This window comes from Mobula hypostoma, chromosome 2 (assembly GCF_963921235.1).
Source record: "Mobula hypostoma chromosome 2, sMobHyp1.1, whole genome shotgun sequence".
Lineage (NCBI taxonomy): Eukaryota > Metazoa > Chordata > Chondrichthyes > Myliobatiformes > Myliobatidae > Mobula > Mobula hypostoma.
Genome location: NC_086098.1, coordinates 96,297,259 through 96,319,489, shown reverse-complemented (window position 1 = coordinate 96,319,489; position 22,231 = coordinate 96,297,259). Strand labels below are relative to the sequence as shown.

The window sequence follows — 22,231 nt, the reverse complement described above, 5'->3', positions numbered from 1 at the left end:
ATACTTCAACACAGTAGTGAATATAGGCCTTATTAGCCCAACCCTTCCTCTCATCAAGAATCTGCCCAGTAAACTTACATTACATTCCCTTTATTGCCAAAACATCTATCCTCAGTTAAGCAAATGAAAACTGCCTAGAAAACTACAAATGGGGTTCCACTAAATGTCTGTATATTCTTGTACCTCTACTCAAAACCTTCTGCCATGAAGGCCAACCCATTATTTGATCTCCTAACTGCTTGCTGCACTTGAAGAATTACTTTTAGCAATTGGTGTATAGTGATACCTCAAGTCTTCTTGCATTTCCCATTTCTTTTAAATCTCAAAACCACTAGATTACTACGAAAATTACCACTAGGCACTAATGCAAGCTGTAAATCTGATAGCTCAGGTAACTTTCTTTCAGCTGAGGAATGTTACAGCAGAGGTAATTTGTGGCAGTGTTGTATCTTCTGATCAAAACTGAAGCTGCATTGGGAAAGATAATGAGCTTGGGACTAATTAGTCCAATTAGTCCCAAGCTCATTATCTTTCCCAATGCAGTTTCAATTTTCTTCTCTTCAAATATATTTCTTTAATCCTAGAATTCCCTGCAGAGGTTTGAGAAGGCCAGTCGCCACCACTTTCTCCAGAGAAATTAGCATCAGGCAATAAATAATCACGCAACACAATGAAAAGATAAAGAAAATAAAATTGAGATGATGTACAATAGACAGTGGTGTACAGATCTGCATTCCATTGCTAATAAAAGTTATAATTACCCCTGAAATATTCCTGAACAGAACAATAAAATGAAATGAGATAAAACCTTATCACCCTTTCTGCCCTGTTCTCCTGGTTTGCCTGGTTCTCCTCTCAATCCCTGGGAAATAACAAAGGAGAAAAAAACAGTAAGCAGTCATTAGGCAATCATAATCTAAGTGTCACCGGTTGTGGCTATTTAATATACAGATAATTATTTTTTACATTATCTTATAATACTGTAATACATTGAATCTGTTAAAGTCTGCCAAGCTTCTTGTCATCATAATTATAAAGTAGAAAGTATTTTAATGAGGTTATGTTAAATGTCCAGATGCAAAATTAGATGCAAGTACTGTGGCTAGATTTTGTCTTGGGGATTGTGGACTGACACATTTTAAAAATAGTGTTCATTTTTTCTTTATGAGTACATAAAGAACAAACTCATTTCATTTCAGGTATTTTCATAAATGTGTTGAAATCAAACTTTAAACTATGAGATATAAAGATTTTCAAGACATATTTACTGTTTCTCCTTTTAATCCTTTGGGGCCAATAGGACCTGGTAATCCTGGTCGACCCTGTGAAGCAGATAAAATTTAAAATTACAGTGCACAATACAAGAAGTCAGGTGAAATATCAAAGTATTGCCAAAGAGGATATGAACATCCACCTTCTAGCCACTCTTAAGATCTGTATGCAATAGTACATCCAAAGTTACAATGTGACTGTGACAAAGTTGTGAACTTTACGTTCTGAAGAATTCTCTCACTGAAATAGCAGCACTAGAATTTTATTTTGCAATGTGAATGAAGCAAGTATGAAAGTCTGTTCCATTTAATAAATTTATGGCATTTTTAACATGACTTGAAAGCTTTATATAAATATCTACTGAACTCTAATTCTATTTTTCATGGTATGCCATGATAGGATACGAATCTGAAATCCACGGATAATTTGCCTAAGACTCTTGATTGTTGGGCTAGTAATGTGAGTCCCAAGTTATCAATATCATTGCTTTACAGCATAGTGGAGGTTTATGCTCTGACACTAGTTGAGCCACAACTGAATTCCTCCTGGAAAGTATAAATTTTCTGATATTCAGTCTGGATTTTTCTCTTATGAATGTAACCAAGAATTTTTGCATCAAATGAATTTTAAATAGTCGGCTGTTCCCATTCACATTGAAGAAAGCTGGGTATTTCACCATTTTACAAAAGAGCTTTGCTCTAGGAACAACCCGAGTGATAGCTTCATTTAGTTACGCACTCTATTGTGCTCCAACAAACTTGAAAATCATGAATCCAAGTGAATTGAGAAGCATTTCTTTACCAGACAGTGACTAAAACGTGGAATTTGCTACCATGGAGAATAGTTTTGGTGCAAGTTTTAGGGGACACTACATGATGTTCAAGATGGGAAAAGGAAAACAAAGGTTTGTTGAAATCCTTTGAGATTTGTAAATGTCAAGAGATGGGAGAAAGTATATGTGTGCAGCACACTGGCATAAAACAGTGGGTCAATCACATAGAACAATAAATAAAATGTAATTCCATCCAATGAAATGGTAAAGTGTTCCAGGCTTGTGAAATGGTGGTTCGACTTAGATTATTTCATCACCTCTTTTTTTTCTGCAAGACTGCTGGGTGGACATCTAATGTAAAATCTTCAATGGGAAGTCTGATATCTCACTATGAAATTATCTTTGGCCAAATACTAGTTTAATGTACAGAAGTTCTCTCAATAAACTGCTGCATCAAATGATCATACACAGAAATTATGCTGCTAACGTGAGTCAGAAAGCATCTTTTCTATAAGTACCTCCAAGCCTGGTTCTCCATTAAGTCCGGGTAGCCCTGTTTCTCCCATTTCACCCTTAAAGTATGGATAGGAGTAAAAATGTTATCACTTAATGATAGCAATGTAGTAAATTTAAAAAGACAAACAGCTGAAAAGAGGTACAGTTGCTTCACATGGATATTCTACCTTTAAACCAGGACGCCCTTGCATTCCTTTGTCTCCTTTCGGTCCCTGTAAGGAAGCAAACAAGGCTAGTAAGAATGGAATTTATCCCATTTACATGTGCAGTACAAACTCGAGCTTGGGTGGGATTGACTGGGTGCATTTTCTAGGTGTTTGGAGTGCTTTTGATTTTACTTCAATAAAATAGCATGATGAATCCATGATCTTCCCTATGTTTAAAATTTTGTTTGCTTCCTTTATCTCAATTAAGTACTTTAACAGTGACCATAATATTGATTATCTCAATTCCTCTACAGCTCTCAATCATCTGATCTATTTCATTCTAAGCCCACCATTCAGTTCCCTCAGGTTCACCTTCGACATTTTACTTCCTAAATTTCCAAATTCCTGAAGTTCTTACAAAACTAAGTCCATACCATTAGCAAACTCATTTATCATATCTTCTACATTCTCATTGAACTCACTAATGTTTAAAACAAACACCAAATTTCAAAGTAAAATTTATTATCAGAGAACATACATGCCACCACATACAACTCTGAGAATCTTTTTTCCTGCGGGCATATTCAGCAAATCTATAGAGTAGTAACTGTAAACAGGATCAATGAAAGAGCATTAGCTTAGAAGACAACAAACTTTAAAAATGCAAATATAAATAAATAGCAATAAATAACTAGAGAATGAAATGACAAGATAAAGTGTTCTTAAAGTGAGATCATAGGTTGTGGGAACATCTCAATAGATGAGTGTAGTTATCGTTGTTGTTCAAAAGCCTGACAGCTGAGGGGTAGTTCCTGCTCTTGAGCCCGGTGGTACAAGTCCTGTGGCACTTCTACCTTCTACCTGATGGTAGGAATGAGAAAAGAGCATCACCTGGGTGGTGATGAACTTACGTGATGAATGCTGCTTTCCAATGACAGCCTTTTATGTATATGTACTCAATGATTGGGAGGGCTTTATTCATGATGTACTAGGCCGAATTCACCAACTTTTATAGGGTTTCCCATTCAAAGGCATTAGTGTTCCTATTAGTGTAATACAGTCAGTCAATAGACTTTCCACGACATATCTATAGAAGTTTGTCAAGGTTTTTGACATCATACCAAAACTCTGCAGACTCCTAAAGTAGAGCCACTGTCATGCTTTCTTTGCAATACATTTATATGTTCATTCCAGGAGAGATCCCCTGAGATAGTGATACCCAGGAATTTAAAGTTACTGACCCTCTCCATCTTGATCCTCCAATGAGGACTGACTCATTGACCTCAGATTACCCTCTTCTGAAGTCTATAATCAGTTTGTTGGTCTTGCTGACACTGAGTGAGAGGTTGTTCTTATGACACCACTCAGCCCAATTTTCAATCTCCCTCCTGTATGCTGATTCATCACCACCTTCGATACGACAAACAACAGTGGTGTTATCAGCAACCTGAATATGGTGTTGGAGCTGTACTTAGCCACAGTTATTGGTATAAAGCGAGTAGAGCAGGGGGCTAAGCACACATCCCTGTGATGCATCTACACTGATGGAGATTGTGGAGGAGAAGCTTTTGCCAATCCAAACTGACTGGGGTCTGCAAGTGAGGAAATCTAGGATCTAATTGCTCAAGAGGGTATTTTGGCCCAGGTCTTGGCATTTACTGATTAGTTTTGAGGGGATGATGGTACTAAATTAATAAAGAGCATCCTGATGTATGCATCCTTGCTGTCAAGTTGTTCCAGGGTTGTTTGAAGAGCCAATGAGATGGCATCTGCTGTGGACCTGTTGCTCCGGTAGGCAAATTGGAGTGGATCCAAGTCACCACTCAGACGGGAGTTGATACGTTTCAACACAAGCCTTTCAAAACACTTCATCACTGACAATCATTGAGGCAGGTTACCATGCTCTTCCTGGGCACTCGTACTTGATGCAACTGGGTACCACACATTGCCATAGTGATAGGTTGAAGATATCCATGAACACACCAGCGAGTTTGTCAACACAGGTCTTCAGTGCTCGGCCAGGTACTCCACCCGTCCGGATGCTTTCGTTGGATTCACCCTCTTGAAGGCAGCCTGCACATCACCTTCAGATACTGAGACCAAAGGATCAGTTGGAGATGTTGGGGTGCATGATGATTCCTCCATGTTCTGGTAGCCAAAGTGGGCATAGAAAGCACTGAGCTCCTCTGGAAACAAAGTGCTGCTGTTTAACCCATGTCACTTAATTTAACTTTGTAGGACGTGATGACATTCAAACCCTGCCACAGCTGTTGAACATCCTTCATTGATTCCAGTCTAGTCCAGAATCTTCACTTCGCCTGTGAGATGGCTTTCTGGAGATCATACTTTCACCTCGTATAAATTTCTTGATCTCCAGGCTTAAATGTCTCTGATTTGGCTCTCAGCAAATGTCAGACTTCATGGCTCATCCAGGGCTTCTGATTGGGGAAGACCCTGAATGATTTTGTGAGGACACAGTCATCTACAGCTGTTTTAATAACATCTTTTACAACCCTGGTGTAGTCATTTAGATCCTCAGATGAGTGTTTGAAAATGGCCCAGTCCACTGACCCAAAAGTAATCCTGTAATCACTCCTCTGCCTCCCGCGACCACCTCTTAGTTGTCTTAATCTCTGTACTCTTGCTCTTTAGACTCTATCTGTATGCAGGTAGTCAGAGTACAGCCAAATGATCTGATTTGCCAAAATGTGGTCTAGAAGAGGAACGACAGACATTCGTTATCGTAGTGTAGCAGTTGTCTAGTGTGTTAGGACCTCTGGTGCTGCAGGTTATATGCTGGTGATAAATGGGCAGGGTTTTCTTCAAACAGGCCTGGTTGAAGTCACCGACTATAATATGAAATGTGTTGCGATGGGCTGTTTCTTGTCTGTAGATGACATTATGCAGTGTCGCAAGTGCTTTCTTGCAATGGGCCACTAGTCGAATCTTAACTGTGGTCATGAATGAGAACTCCCAAGGCAAATGGAATGATCTACATTTGATCATTTTGTGTTCTAAGTCAGAGGAACAAGAGGTGAACATAACCCCTACATTAGTACACTGAAGAGAACTGACCAAAAAGCAGACACCACCACCTTTTTCCTTACCAGAGTTTGTGGTTCAATCCATTCTGAAAATCATAAAACCTTCTGGTCTGACTGTGCATCTGGCATGTTCACTGACAGCCAAGTCTCAGTACAGCAAATAATTGAAATCTGCCTCATCTGCCCCAGATAAGGCAGCCTTGCCCTAAGAGCATCAATCTTATTTTCCAGTGACCGCACGTTCGCCAACAAGATGCTGGGTAGAGGAGGCCTTATTCCTCTGTGTTTCAGCCTGGCTTGGATTCCACCTCTGCTCCCACGTTTTCAGCCATGGCGATGATACTTAAAGGCACCATGCTTAGCTGCTCTGATTTTACTGTTTTTTAAAAAATCTTTTTATTAATTATTTTTGAAAATCAACAACAGAGAAAAATACATCAAAATAATCAAGACAACATATCCATATGTAGAATAAGAGTTAAACTATCAACCAAGTTGAACAGTATATCAATAATAATAAAAAAAAACAAAATGTTAAGGCTTTTTTTATGAAAAAAAGAAAGTAAGAATAAAAAGAACCCCTACTAACTAAAACAGGAAAAAACCCCTAATAACAAAAAAATGGGGGGAAAAACCCATTTGGAGCACAAACCCGGAGCTACACGCCATACAAGCTTCCATTAAAAAAAAGACATCAATCCGCCAACCAAATCCATATACCCAAGCATCAGAAAAGGACCATCTTTATTAACTCAAATCAAATGATAATAACGGGCAAAAGAACCCCACCTTTTCTCGAAGTCAAATCTAGGATCAAAAGTTCGACTTCTAATTTTTTCCAGACTAAGACATAACATCACCTGAGAGAACCATTGTATCAAAGTGGGAGCAGAGGCAGCTTTCCATTTTAATAAAATAGCCCTTCTCGCCAATAATGTGACAAATGCAATTACGTATTGGTCTGATATAGAAATACTGTAAATATATTGAGGAATTGTGCCAAACAAAACTGTCAATTTATTAGGTTGTAAATTGATTTTTTAAAGCTTTAGACTCTATTATTTCATCTTTTGTTTGGAATAATAAAAGACCAAGAATTGGAAAATGTCATTTACAAAAATTAAAAAAGGATGGAGGTCTTACTTTGCCTAATTTAAGAATGTATTATTGGGCGGTTAATATACATTATGCGTGTTCTTGGTTATATTGGACTGATAAAAAGGAATGACCATCTTGGGTTGACCTGGAATTGAAAATTGTGAAACAATTTCATTTAACTTAGTTATTAGGAGCTCCTTTACCTGTACAATTAGCCAAAATTTCCATTCTAAATATAAATCCTATGATTAATCAATCATTACAAATCTGGTACCAGTTTCGTAAGTTTTTTAATCTTAAAAAATGTAACCTTTTTAGTTTAATAACTATTTATTTAAACCTTCACTTAGTGATCCTACCTTTTCTCTTTGGAGGAATAAAGGATTTTTTTCCTTTATGGACTTGTTTCAAGAAGGCTAATTCATGTCCTTTGAGAAATTAGTAACTAAATACTCTCTCGCATATTCACATTTTTTGCAATATCTTCAGGTCAGACATTTCTTACAAGAATATTTAAGTAATTTTCCATATATTCAAGGCTCTGACCTGTTAGATATTATTTTAAAAATGAACCCTTTAGTGAAAGGTTTTATTGGGAAAATTTATAATATACTATTAGAACAGGATAATTATCCTTTACTTAAGATTAAGCAAGATTGGGAAAGAGAGCTTAACATGACCTTGATAACAGAGGATTGGTTGCAAATTTTGAAACTGGTTAACTCTTCTTCTATTTGTGCCAGTCATTCTCTAATTCAATTTAAAATTGTATATCGTTGTTATTTGACAAAGGACAGATTGTCTAAAATATTTCCTAATGTAAATAGTCAGTGTGATAGATGCAAAACTGAGATAGCTACATTGACACATATGTTTTGGTCGTGTTCTGTATTGAAACAATTTTGGAAATCTATTTTTTCTGATTTTACTGTTGATCGTGAAATCCGAAAATCACTGATGTAATTTTGAAGTCTGTTGTTAAGAGGGAGTTCACATGCTGCAGACTGCAGCGAAAGTAAGAGGTCCCAGTAGCAATTACTGTGCTCCACAACTGGTCACCGATTTTCAATCAGCAAAGCAACCCTCCACTCTCTGTCTTCTAATATCAAGCCAATTTCCAATCTAGCCTGCAACAAGATCACATGGGCTCAAACTATCGTGATCAACTTACTACACTGAACCTTGTAAATTGGTAAATTTGTTTATTATTGACACATACACCAAGGTACAGTGAAAAACCTGTCTTGTATACCATACATACAGATCATTTCATTACAACAGTGGATTGATGTAGTACAAGGTAAAACAATAATAGAGTGCAAAATAAAATATTGCATTTCAAGAGTAAGTGCAGTGTGGGTGAACAATAAGGTGCAGGGCCATAATGGGGTAGATAATGAGGTCAAGAGTCCTTACTAAATGCCTTAAGTAGAGCAAAGTAAGGCTTTACTAAAATTTGATCTTCAATAAGCTCAAAGGCCTTACTAAGATCTATGTAGACAACATTTATCTTACTCTTCTAATCAATAAGTTTAGTAACCTCCCTAAAAAGTTCGATCAAATTTGTGAGACAGGATATATCATGAACAAAGCCATGCTGACTATCCCAAATCAATTCTTGTCTTTTCAAGTGAAGATAAATCCTCTCCTTTCGTAGCTTAATCAGTAGTTTCCCTATGACGAATGTAAGGCTTGCTAACCTGTATGTGTCTGGTTTATCCCTGTGTCCTTGAATAAAGAAACACAGTTACTTTCTTTTCAGCCATCATTTACCTCACCCACAGCTAACGAAGATGCAGAAATCACTTCCAGAACCTACCAAACTCCTTTTTTTTTGCCTTCCATAGAAACTGGAGATATATCACATCAGGCCTTGGGGAATTATTCATCTTTATAAACCCAAAGGCATCTAGCATCTTCTCTTTCCTAATACTAGCATGTCCCAGAACATCATGTCCATCCTGTTGAGTTACCAAGCTATTTCTGACTCTTTTCTTTTGGCTTTGCAAATACCTTCATGTAGATATCAAATTTATTTTCAAAAATCTCTACTGAGTCACATTTTACCAACCTTTCAGACTGAGCTTAAAAATTTTAAATAACCGGCTACATAAACACTCCCCCCCCCCTTTATTCAACCCTAGAATTGCTCAGCACTAAGTCTGGTAATTGATCATCATCCTTTATACTGGCTTTGATCTGGCTAACCATCACAGAGTTCATGGTAAATAGAACTGATAGAAAGATCGACTCTATGTAGTTGATTGCAGAGCTTCATGAGGTTGGTGGCTATTCTGCCTTGTGAAACATGCAACAGACAATCTCTACTATCTTTACAAATGTGCTGGGATTTCTACCTCAAGGTTATTAGCAATGGTTACAATAACTGTTTCCTTGTGTGTTTCACTTTTATTGGAGTAATGTGTGCTGTGAGCATCCAGGCGCATTTCCCTGCATTCAGTGCAACAGAGAGTAGGACAATTGAAATGGAAAGATCAACAATCTCATAATGAGAATTTTGGAACATATTTTAAATCAGTACAGTTATTGATCATTACAGTAAGCAACTGATTCATCTCCCATTGTTCTGTAGTCGATGAATGACTTGGGAAGTCACTGAATGGGAAATGTCATCAAGTAATTCTTACAAAGAAAGTTGCCACAGATTGAAATATATGGATAGCTATCAGATATTTCTCATTATTTTTATTTGAAGGATATTCTCCAGAAAAGCATGAAAAACTCTCCGGGTTTTCTATAAGGGCACAACATGGAGCTCCATTCGCTGTGGTTTCCATGCCATTGGAATCAGTTGGTTGATTTGTGAAGTATTGTGTGCTTCTTAGAAGGCAACATCAAGTACACGTTAAACAAATACACGCACAGGCATCTTTGCTCTGTGGGCCACTTCTTCAAGTCTTTCGGCGATTGGGGGAGAGCGACGGGAGCAGGCAATGTGTTGGCTGGAAGCTCCTAGTCAAGAACCGGCACGAAAGCGGTGAATACTTGATTCAGTCGCTCAACTTTTGGACAGAAGCAGGAAAGTTGTTTGGCAGCAATATTCACATCTGAGCAGCCCTATTCAGGATCCACTCTGCTCACCCTGAACTGGGAAGGGGCTAGAAAAGGTTCCCTAAAAATAGTCTGCTTCACCCCATCCTGTCTGGAAAGCCATGTCCAGAGGGATCACCATCATGCAGTCGAAAAATATCGAGAAGTGAAACTATGAAACTTGGAACCTGGAATATACGTACTCAGATGGATAACCCAAACTCAGACCGACCAGAGAGAACTGCCTTTGTTGACCGGGAACTCCAAAAATTCAACTTTGACACTGTTGCTCTGAGTGAGACCCGCAGAGTTGGAGAAGGGCAACTAAAGGAAGAGCAAGGTCAATACACCTTTTTCTGGAAAGGACTTGATCCTGAACAACCGAGGATCCATGGAGTAGGTTTTACCATCCAAAACAGCCTACTTCAGAAGCTGACAGAGCAACTACTGGGAATCAACGAATGTCTCATGACTCTGCGAATCCAACTTGTCAAGAACCAACACGTTACCATCATCAGTGCCTATACTCCAACTTTGGCCGCTGAAGATGACGTAAAGATGAACTTCTACGCCCAACTTGACCATGTCCTTTCCTCTGTTCCCAACAATGACATGATCATTTTCTTGGGAGACTTTAATGCCAGAGTTGGGAAAGATCATAGGCTCTGGACTGGAATAATAAGAAAGGAAGGAGTTGGCAAGGTCAACGTCAGTGGAACACTCCTCCTCACCAAATGTGCTGAACACAACCTGGTGATTACAAACACCCTATTTCACCAGAAAAACAGGCACAAAGTCTCCTGGCATCATCCACGTTCCAAACACTGGTACCTCATCAACTACGTCATCATACGATCTCGGGACCAACAAGATGTACTTATAACAAGAGCTGTTACCGGTGCTGACGAGTGCTGGACAGACCATCTTGTCCACCATGAGAATGAAGATTTGGCCCAAAAGGAAACACCAACATCAGAACACTATTAAGAAATTTAATGTTGACATCCTTCAAGACATCAGCCATGTACAGAAGTTCCAACAAAATCTTCAAGAACAACTGCCTCAACAAATCCCACCAACTGTAGAAGAACACTGGAATCAATTGAAGAATGCTATCATCACATCCTGCAAAGAAACAATTGGGTTCAAGATGAAAAAACATCAGGATTGGTTTGATGATAACGACAAACTACTCCAACAACTCATCGACGAAAAGAGAAAAGCTTTCATTACCTTACAAAATGACCAACAATCGGCTACCAAAAGGAAACACTATTAGGAATGCAATGCTGCAGTCCAGAAGAGCACCCGAAAGCTGAGAAACCAATGACGGAAGAAGAAAGCTCAGGAAATCCAACAACTGGTAGACGCCAACGATATTCGAGACTTTTTCAATGCAACTAAGGCTATTTTTGGCCCATCCACACATGGTCAAGCTCCTCTCAAAAGCAAAGATGGTTCAACCATCCTGAAGAGCAATGCTGACATCAATTCTAGATGGAGGGAGCACTTTGAAGATCTTCTAAATCAAACTGTCTCATTTGACAGGAATGTGATTAACAATATTCCAAAACAGCCCATTGACGACTTCCTAAGCAAAATACCAACACTTGAAAAAGTCAAGGAAGCCATCAAAACCTTGAAAAACAACAAGGCCGCTGGACTCGATGGAATACCAGCCAAGGTCTACAAAATTGGAGGTAACCCGCTTCATTATCAACTGCATCAACTTCTCATCAAGATCTGGATAAATGAAGACGTACCATCAGACTTTAGAGACTCAGCAATCGTTACCATCTACAAAAGGAAAGGCGATCGATCTGAATGTGGAAATTATCGTGGAATTTCCCTGTTAGCAACAGCAGGAAAGATCCCCACCCGTGTTATGAGCAACCGGCTCAAGCCTTTAGCTGAGAAGATCCTTCCGGAGACAGAAGCCGGTTTTAGACCATCACGTGGAGCAATCGACATGATCTTCACAATGCGACAACTACAAGAAAAATGTCGTGAACAACTTCAACCTTTGTACATGGCATTCATTGACTTCATCAAAGCCTTTGACTCGATATCAAGGGAACTCCTATGGGATGTCCTATCCACCTATGGATGCCCTGAAAAGTACATTCGAATCCTGAGACTCCTCCACGATGGCATGCTTGCCACAGTCATGGTCATTAACAGTAGCTGTGAGTCTTTTCAAGTTAGATCAGGAGTAAAACAAGGATGCGTGATTGCCCCAACTTGGTTCACCATCTTCATTGCGACAATCATCCACATTATCAAGGATGACCTACCCCCAGGAATCGAAATTGTCCACAGAACAGATGGCAGACTTTTCAATCTTGCCCGTCTCAAATCCAAAACAAAGACATCCACGAGTTCCCTCATCGAGTTCCAATGCGCAGATGACAACAGTGTTGCAGCTCTTTCAGAAAACCACCTACAACAGATTCTGACTGCCTTCAACCGTGCATACATGAAACTTGGACATACCATCAATTCCAAGAAGACTCAGATCATCTATCAACCGTCACCAATTGAGACAAATCGGATAGAACCATCATTTCAACTTGGGGAAACAACCCCAGAAAACGTGGACCACTTTCCGTATCTTGGAAGTCACCTCTCCTCCAATGTCGACCTTAATGACGAGATCCAACATCGTCTTAAATGTGCTGGAACAGCTTTTGGACTTCTCCGAACAAGAGTCTTTCATGATCGTGATATCCGAACAGACAACAAAATGTTAGTGTACAAAGCAGTGGTAATCCCAATGCTCCTGTATGCATCAGAAACCTGGACAACATACCGACAACATCTGAAGGCACTTGAAAAGTTCCATCAATGCTGTCTTCGAAACAGCTGGGAAGATAGAAGAACCAACGTCAGTGTGCTAAGTGAAGCAAAAACAAAAAGCATTGAAGCCTACGTCATCAAGAACCAACTAAGATGGAGCGGTCACGTTGTTTGGATGAAAGACGAACATCTGCCGAAACAAATCTTCTACTCCCAGCTTAAAGAAGGCAAACGAAGAGATTCAAATACGTCTGAAAAGCCAACATGAAGAAATGTAACATCGACATCAACAATTGGGAAACCAATGCCAAGGACAGGAAACTCTGGCAAGCCGTCATCCGAGAAGGAACAGCAACTTTCGAAGCCAACAGATGTGCAGAATTAGAAGAAAAGAGAAGAAAATGGAAAGAGAGGCAGCAACAACCAAAGCCTGATCTGCCATCTGGAAATACCTGTCCTGAATGCGGAGGAACTTTCAAAGCCAAGATTGGACTCATAAGCCACTTGAGAGCCCATAAGTAGATCAACAGAATGAAGACCATCATCCTCGACCTCGAGGGATAGCCACGACGACAGCATGGAGTCATTCATATCCATCTGGCAAGGCAGGTGAATCCTAAGGCTCCAAGACACATCTAACTGCAGTATCAGCTGAGATTATATGTTCCACTCTGTGAAGTGGGACAAAGAAATTGATCTGAATTTAATCTCTCTTTGCTATCTCTCCAGGCAGTTTCACTCCAACAAAGAAATAAATCTATACAAAGATATTTTAGATCAAATGAAAGTAGTTCTGATAAGAGAGTTGCTAAAGTTTTAGTTCTTTGCTACAGAGCTGTGAGTGCAGAGCAACTGATAGACTATGCTGAGGATGCAATATTGCCATGGTTTCAATTCTCCTGGCAGCCTGATACAGCCAGAAACATGAGATCTGTATGGATTCCATGGGGGAGGGCTTTATTCCTTAAGGTCAATGAATAGATATCCTTTCAAATACTTGGCATAACTTTATTTCAAAATAGCTAACTCCTGGTAATAATTGCCTTTCCACCTCACATCTGCTTGGGTGGCTTACATACCAACAGCATTATTGGATTAGTGTGTAGAACTGTTATTTTTCCAGTATTTTCCTTGCAGTTTAACTTCCCTATGCTTACTTATAATTTTTATGTAATCATCTTTATACTTGTAATTGTTCAGTAAATTTTCTAGTAATTGTAGTAGAGCTAATTCAGTACTTTTGTAAAAGCATTTTTGCTTTTCTGCACATGAATCTGGCGATTTGACAGGTTAATTGTTAACACCACAAATGCTTTAAACTCCAGTCTGATTATGAGACAACCATGACTTTTTTCTTTGTCTTTGTTTGTTCTTCACTCTTGTAACACTTAATAAAATGGCTGTAACCACAAAGTTTTAAACCATAAGACCAAGGAGTAGAATTAGGCCAATCAGACCATCTCCATGAGTCTGGTCCACTATTCCATCATGGTTGATTTATTATCAACCCGATTCTCTGCCTTTCCCTTCTTGCTTCATTCACGATTTGTGAAGAACCTCTGTTCAATGTCACCAAATACAACAGTACAAATACAGAATTTTCCATTTACAACTAATATACTTCTATTCACTGGCAATCTTTCCATTTCTCTTTCAGACTTTAAGCATTGACATATACTTTCGGGCACAGATGATGCTGGCCTGCTAAGTTCTTCTAACTTTCTTTTTAATTTGCTCCAGATACCAGTATCTGCAGCCTCTTTTGTCTTCTAAGTACTGGTACTTCCAATAAAGCTCAATCTTAGGCCTGTATTTGTATTAATCTTTGGTATGTGCTCTAGTGGGGTAGTAAAAAGTAAAAACTGACACAAGATTAGTAAAACAGTTTTTCTTTTAAGTTATTTGCACATATATTTTAGGATCAGAAATAAAATAATAATTTAAGACTTAAAGAATCTGAATCAAATCATAGCCATTTACTGCAGAATAGGAGGTCTATTCATTCTATCATGCCTTAGTTAGTTCTAAGCTCAATCAATCCAAAGCTCATGTACACCAAGAGATCACAACTTTTTAAGAAACAAGTGCTGAATATTTATTTAACAAATGGCTTACCTTCTTACATTGAGAGCAGACATACATCTAAGCTATCACCTATATCTGTGTTTCTCATTTCTCGATGAACCTTATGTTGTATCAGTGTCTAAAAATCTACAAAGGCTAGTCTGCAGGAAGAAATACCTGTGTGATTTCTGACTCTTGACTGATAGTTAGTGGATGCAGAGGGAGGATAAATTGAAGCTTAGGTGTGGCATATTCCATCATTAAAGAGCCATGTGTCAGCTCCCCCTTAAGAATGTCTATATGTGAGAAAGGCTTGCCAGCAGCAGAAGATAGGGTAACAGGAGAGGAGAGTGAAGAGGGAAACCAAAGATGAATGTTACGATGGTATGCTTAAAGAATTATGGCTTAGGACTGAACTAACATTTGATAGATTGGGAAATGCATATCGGCATTAATTCAGCATTCATTGCTAGTGTACATGCCTTCTTCTTGGAAAGCAACCTTACTGCATTCCGAAGAAAACACCTCCAAAATATTCACACATTCTCTCTCTTAAAAAGTTATCAGATAGGAATGAGTTAAACAAACTAAATTTGTGTAACCGTTCTTGCTCATCTTTTTTTAACTTTTTATAGTAGTAATATTAATATGAAGACTCATATTTTAATAGTTATGTTTCAAGAGATGATATACACATCATGATAGAAAATCTCCCATATTGCTAGAGCAGTTAATGGGGCACTTTTACAGAGTTATTTTCAGGTAAACGCTTCCATCTCCCTTGTAGGTTCAATAAATAAATAAATACATTTGCAGCTACAGATATGATAAAGGAGGCATTATTGTATTATATTTTATATTGATTGAAAGCAGGGTCTTATGTACAAAGATATGAGGCATGAGTTGACAATGGTAGTTTGGGCAACTACATGAAAAAATAGGTAGAATACAGAAACTCCATAGAAATAGTGGAGTAAAATGGATCTAGAGGGAATGAGAAGTGAAGGAAAGTAACATCAGTTAAAAATAGGGCTGGAGAAATTACATGGATTAGAAGGCAATAAATCTCCAAGAACTGGTGATCTGCACAGAGGATTTTGGAATGAGGGGGCAGGAGAGACAGTGGATCTACTTGCTGTCATCTTCCACAGATTCAAGAATGGTTCCTACAGACTGGAAGGTAAAAAAGGAAGGGAAAAGAAATTGAAAACTATCGTCCCATGCATACTCTACAAATTAAAGTACGTTTGATTTTCTCATTTGATGAAGGGGCACTGATTTGTAATATTGACCATATTTCCCTTCACAGTTACTGCCTGACATGTAGTTTCAATTTTTGTATTGAATTTTCTGTGTCAGTCTTCACTTCAATTACTCAACAGGCCAATTAGAAAACTGCTGCAAGAGCTCAGAGAAGCATCTGTGGAGGCAAAGAAATAGTCAACATTTTGAGTTCAGACCCTGCATCAGCTCTGAGAGTGCAGTGGGAAGATAGGCAGTATATAGATTTGAGATATAGGGGTAAGACAAGCTGGAAGGTAATAAGTGGAGGCAGGAGAGGGAGGGTTAGAAATTAGGCAGATGAACTTCATAATTGGCTTTCATAAATTATTCAGCTTAGGAGTTGGGATAAGTTGAAGTTATTTAAGATGCTGGTGAGACCTAATTTGGAGTACTGCATGCAATTCTGGTCACCTGCCTGCAGGAAAGATATCAATAAGATTGAAAGAGTACAACTAAAATTTACAAGAATACGATTATGATTATGAAGACACGCAGTCCTCTTTTATTGTCATTTAGTAATGCATGCATTAAGAAATGATACATTATTTCCTCCAGCGTGATATAACAAAACACAGGATAAACCAAGACCGAAAAAACTGACAAAACCACATAATTATAACATATAGTTACAACAGTGCAACAATACCATAACTTGATGAAGAAGTCCGTGTGCACAGTAAAGTTCAAAGTTTCTCAAATGTCCCACATCTCATGCAGACGGGAGAAGGAAGAAAAACTCTCCCTGCCACGCTGACCACAATCTGACTCTGAGTCATCCGAAAACTTTGAGCTCTGATCAGCTCTCTGACACTGAGTACTGAAGGCCATCTCTATCCGAACTATTCGACCTCCTTCTTGGTCGCCAAAAGCAGGCAAGGTCGGGGACTTTGAGGCCTACCCTCCGAAAGATTCCCGACCACACAGTAACGACAGCAGCGGACGGGCGTTTCAGAAATTTCTCCAGATGTTCCTCTGTGCTTTCACGTCCATTCTCCATCAAATCAGAATTGTCCACGGCCCCTATTTAACAGTTTTTCACCGGAGGGCTACGCACGCACAGGTGCGCTGCCATCTTTTCCTCCTGCCTTGACAGGACTTGAGGACCGAAGCTATAAGGAATGATTGAATAGGTTTGGACTTTATTCCCTGGAGTGTACAAAGATGAAGGGAGATTTGATAGAGCTGTACAAAATTATGAGGGGTATAGATAGGGTAATTGCCAACAGGCCCTTTCAACAGAAATCGGGTGAGAATAGAACAAGAGGTCATGATCTTATGGTGAAAAGTGAAATATTTAAAGGGAACATGAGAGAGAACTTCCTCACTCGGAGGGTGGTGTGAGTGTGAGATGAGCTGGCTGCAAAAGTGGTGAATATGGGTTTGATTTCAATACTTAAGAAAAGCTTGAATAAGTACATGGATGGTAGAGATATGGAGAGATATGTTCCATATGCAAGTGGGATCGCTCCCTACACAACTCCCTTGTCTATTCGTCCCCCCCATCCCTCCCCACTGATCTCCCTCCTGGCACTTATCCGTGTAAGCGGAACAAGTGCTACACATGCCCTTACACTTCCTCCCTTACCACCATTCAGGGCCCCAAACAGTCCTTCCAGGTGAGGCATCACTTCACCTGTGAGTCGACTGGGGTGATATACTGCGACCGGTGCTCCCGATGTGGCCTTTTATATATTGGTGAGACCCGACGCAGACTGGGAGACCGCTTTGCTGAACATCTACGCTCTGTCCGCCAGAGAAAGCAGGATCTCTCAGTGGCCACACATTTTAATTCCACATCCCATTCCCATTCTGACATGTCTATCCACAGCCTCCTCTACTGTAAAGATGAAGCCACACTCAGGTTGGAGGAACAACACCTTATATTCCGTCTGGGTAGCCTCCAACCTGATGGCATGAACATTGACTTCTCTAACTTCCGCTAAGGCCCCACCTCCCCCTCGTAGCCCATCTGTTACTCATTTTTATGCACACATTCTTTCTCTCACTCTCCTTTTTCTCCCTCTGTCCCTCTGAATATACCTCTTGCCCATCCTCTGGGTCACCCCCCCCCTTGTCTTTCTTCCCGGACCTCCTGTCCCATGATCCTCTCGTATCCCCTTTTGCCTATCACCTGTCCAGCTCTCGGCTCTATCCCTCCCCCTCCTGTCTTCTCCTATCATTTTGCATCTCCCCCTCTCCCTCCAGCTTTCAAATCCCTTACTCACTCTTCCTTCAGTTAGTCCTGACGAAGGGTCTCGGCCTGAAACATCTCTTCCTATAGATGCTGCTTGGCCTGCTGCGTTCACCAGCAACTTTGATGTATGTAGCCCTATATGAACCTTGGCCTCAATATCTCCTTGCGCAATTGGATCCTCAATTTCCTCTGTTGCAGACTCCTGTCAGTTTGGATTGGCAACAACATCTCCTCCACATCTCCATCAGCAAAGGTGCACCACAAGGCTGTGTGCTTATCCTCTTGCCCTACTCACTTTACACTTAAAACTGTGTAGATAAGCACAGCTCCAAAGATTCAAAGGTTCAAAGTATACTTATTATCAAAACATGTATACAGAATACAACTCTGAGATTTGCCCTCCTGCGGGCAGCCACAAAACAAAGAAACAGCATGGAACCCTTTCAAGAAAACATCAAACATCCAATGCACAAATAACGAACAAATTGCACAAATGGCAAAAAGTGAACGAACAACACATGGAATATCAAACATTAGACCAGGAGCCGATAGTATTCAGTTTAGTTCATTTCAGTCCAGCGCCTCACCGCTAGCCAATGCAGACCACAGGGCCACTCTTTGCCAAAATATCCCAGCCCACAAACCACTGAAACCAGATTCCAAGAACACATGCAACATGAACCTCCAAGTCCCCCAAAATGAGTCCACAGCCTCATCGATCAATCCTGGTAATGTGGATCCCAAAATTTCAGCACTTTTCTCGGACAGCATCTAGCGAGAAGGATAGGAGGACTGGTCAAACGCAGCAAGACAGCCCCAAACACCCACCTGTCCTCCACTCTCATCCTCGTCAACTTGCTTGATGCCTCAATCAGAGGGAAGCAAAGAAATGGATCACGGGCTCGCATACCGTCTCCAGGCCTCTCGGACACACACTCCATACCAAAGCTCACCAAACTCCCTCAGAGACAGAGTTAGGCCGTTTGGCCACTGAGTCTGCTCAGTTATTCCATCATGGCTGGCTCATTATCCCTCTCACCCCCATCCTCCTGCCTTCTTCCTGTAATCTTCGACACCCTTACTAATTAAGAACCAGTCATCCTCCGCTTTAAAAGTACCCAATGACTTCATCTTCATAGCTGTCTGTAACAATGCACTCCACAGATTCACCACCATCTCGCTAAACAAACTCCTGCTCTCTGTTCTAAAGAGACGTCTCTGTATTCTGAGGCTGTGCTCTCTGATCCTAGATTCGCCCAATTATAGGAAACATCCTCTCCATCTCTAGGCTTTTCAACCAGGCAAATTGGATAAATACTTTGAAAAGAAAAATAATTGGTGTGCTCTGTGGAAGCAGGTTTGGGACTTCCTAATACCTCTTTCCAAGAGCTGAAGAGAACACACTGCACTGCATACCCTTCAGCTGTTCTAACTAAGATTAATGTTTACTGCAGATTCACTTCAAAGACAAAATGGATTGATTTCTTTTAAAGAATAAAACATAAACACCGGAGCTCCATGTTTGCCCTTATTGCCCTTCGGTCTAACTTAACCCATTTGAAACAAATAAAAATTGATTTACTTCATGAATACAAAATATGTGATAAGCACCTCCATTGAAAGTGAATTTGTGGCTGCTTGTGTGGCACAATGCATGAACTACTCAGATTTTTTTAAACTACCGTATCTCCCTTGGATTAAAAACAAAGAATAAATGATTTTGTCATCTCTTAATTCTCTGCATGCTGCACTTTAGACTTTCCCATTAAAACCATATTCCTATTATTTAATGTTAGTAAAATCAATTGCTCAAAATGAAACTTCAGAACAAAGACCCTGTAAATAGCTTAAAATAAGGAATGAACAGGAATATTCTGGCAGGAATATTCCAGTTTATCATTAGAATCAGAATCAGGTTTATTATCGCTGGCATGTGTCGTGAAATTTGTTTACTTAGCAGCAACAGTTCAATGCAATACATGATAATATAGAAAGGAAAAATCAATTAATCAATCGCAGTAAGTATGTATATGTATATTGAATAGATCAAAAACAGTGCAAAAACAGAAATAATATATATGTAAAAAAAGTGAGGTGGTGTTCATGGGTTCAATGTCCATTTAGGATTTGTATGCAGAGGGGTAGAAGCTGTTCCTGAATCGCTGAGTGTGCACCTTCAGGCTTCTATACCTCTTTTCTGATGGTAACAATGAGAAGAGGGCATGTACTGGGTCTTGGGGGTCCTTAATAATGGACGATGCTTCCCTAAGGCACTGTTCCTTGAAGGTGTCTTGGGAACTACGGAGGCTAGTACACAAGATGGAGCTGACTAATTTTATGACTTTCTACACAGTAGCTTCTTTTGGTCCTGTACAGTAGCACTCCCCCACTCCCACCACCAGACAGTGATGCAGCCTGTCAGAATGCTCTCCACAATACATCTATAGAAGTTTTCAAGTGCTTCAGTTGACAAACCAAATCTCTTCAAACTACTAATGAAATAAAGCTGCTGTCTTCTCTTCTTTATAGCTGCATCGATATGTTGGGACCAGGTTAGATCCTCAGAGATACTGACACCCAGGAACTTGAAATTGCTCACTCTCTTCACTTGTCTTGCCCTTCCTTAAGTCCACAATCAGCTCTTTCGTCTTATTGACATTGAGTGCAAGGTCATTGCTGCGACACTACTCAACTAGCTGGTATATCTTGCTTTTGTGCACCTTTTATCTTCATCTGAAATTCTACCAACAATAGTTGTATCATCAGCAAATTTATAGATGGTATTTGAGCTATACCTAGCTACCCAGTTATGGGTATAGAGAGTGTAGAGCAGTGGGCTAAGCACACATCCCTGAGCTACGCCAGAGTGATTGCCAGTGAGGAGAAGATATTATCACCAATCTGCACAGATTGTGGTCTTCCGGATAGGAAGTCAAGGATCCAATTGCAGAGGGAGATTAATCTTGCTTTGTAAGATTAATAAATACAGATAAGCTCCTGATTGTTATTGGTAACTTAGTGACAGTGGTAAAGTATCTAGCAATTCACTGATATTTGAACTACTACAAAGTGGCAGATAGTGTGTATGCCCAGTACAGTAGTATGTGTAGGAATTTCCTCAAAGAACTCTGCAATCATTCAGTGATAGCCATTTGCCCATCCTCCACTTTCTTCATCCCACTATTAGTAGCCCTGCCTTTGCCTTCTTATCTCCCTCTCTATTTTCATTTAAACTCTACCTCAAACCACACAACTGGGCATCCACCCTAATGTCTAGTATGATTTGGTATCAACTTCCCTGATTCATGCTCTTGTGAAATACCATTCGATGCTTTACTGGATTGGGCAAGTTTAGAATGTAAGTTGATGAAGTATCTTGCAGAAAATAATGCACACATTTGGCAACGTGGTGCACAATATAAAATGTTTTGGTGATCCATTCTGGATTTTTCATAAGAAAGATAGAGCATTCCATTCACAGCATTACTTTGTGGACATTTGGTCGACTCTGTTCAAATAGAATAGACCAGTCACTTGGGAAACAGAACTCTGCAGGACAACTTCTACTAAAAGCCAGTGTGAGTCAAAGAATGATTTACAGCTCTCACTATAAAAGTTATTAGCTGGGCAGACTGGTATTTTGCATACAACTATACTTGCAAACAGTTATGATTCAGTAAATTGTACTCCATGGACACTGGGTCCATGTCTTATTATATTATATTATATTAATACTGATATATTAAAAGCCACACTCTACCTGAATGACAGTAGATCTAATGTTCAGCATCTAAATGACTACTTCAGTTCCTCAAAGATGCAATCTTTCTTTCCAAAAACTTGCCTTAAAGACTTTAAACAAAATAATAGTTCATGTATCTCTGAGTTTGACATGTCATGTTAGGAGTGAAAAATCAGGAGATAGTGCAGAAATTTTGTGCACTGACTGTCACTGGTTGATTAATTTCTTCCTGTGCTTATGACTGGCTCATAG

General features: G+C 39.6%; 1 protein-coding gene across 1 annotated transcript in view; it reads right to left on the bottom strand.

The window, feature by feature from the left end:
* LOC134357361 (collagen alpha-1(XIX) chain) overlaps positions 1 to 22,231 on the bottom strand; it is a 372,824-nt gene that overhangs the window by 113,953 nt on the left and 236,640 nt on the right. Inside the window, exons 26-29 of the mRNA XM_063068836.1 lie at positions 2,728 to 2,772; positions 2,563 to 2,616; positions 1,269 to 1,322; positions 809 to 862 (exon numbers count right to left, since the gene is read on the bottom strand). Coding sequence (XP_062924906.1) covers positions 809 to 862; positions 1,269 to 1,322; positions 2,563 to 2,616; positions 2,728 to 2,772 — 207 coding nt within the window. The remainder of the gene's footprint in view (positions 1 to 808; positions 863 to 1,268; positions 1,323 to 2,562; positions 2,617 to 2,727; positions 2,773 to 22,231) is intronic.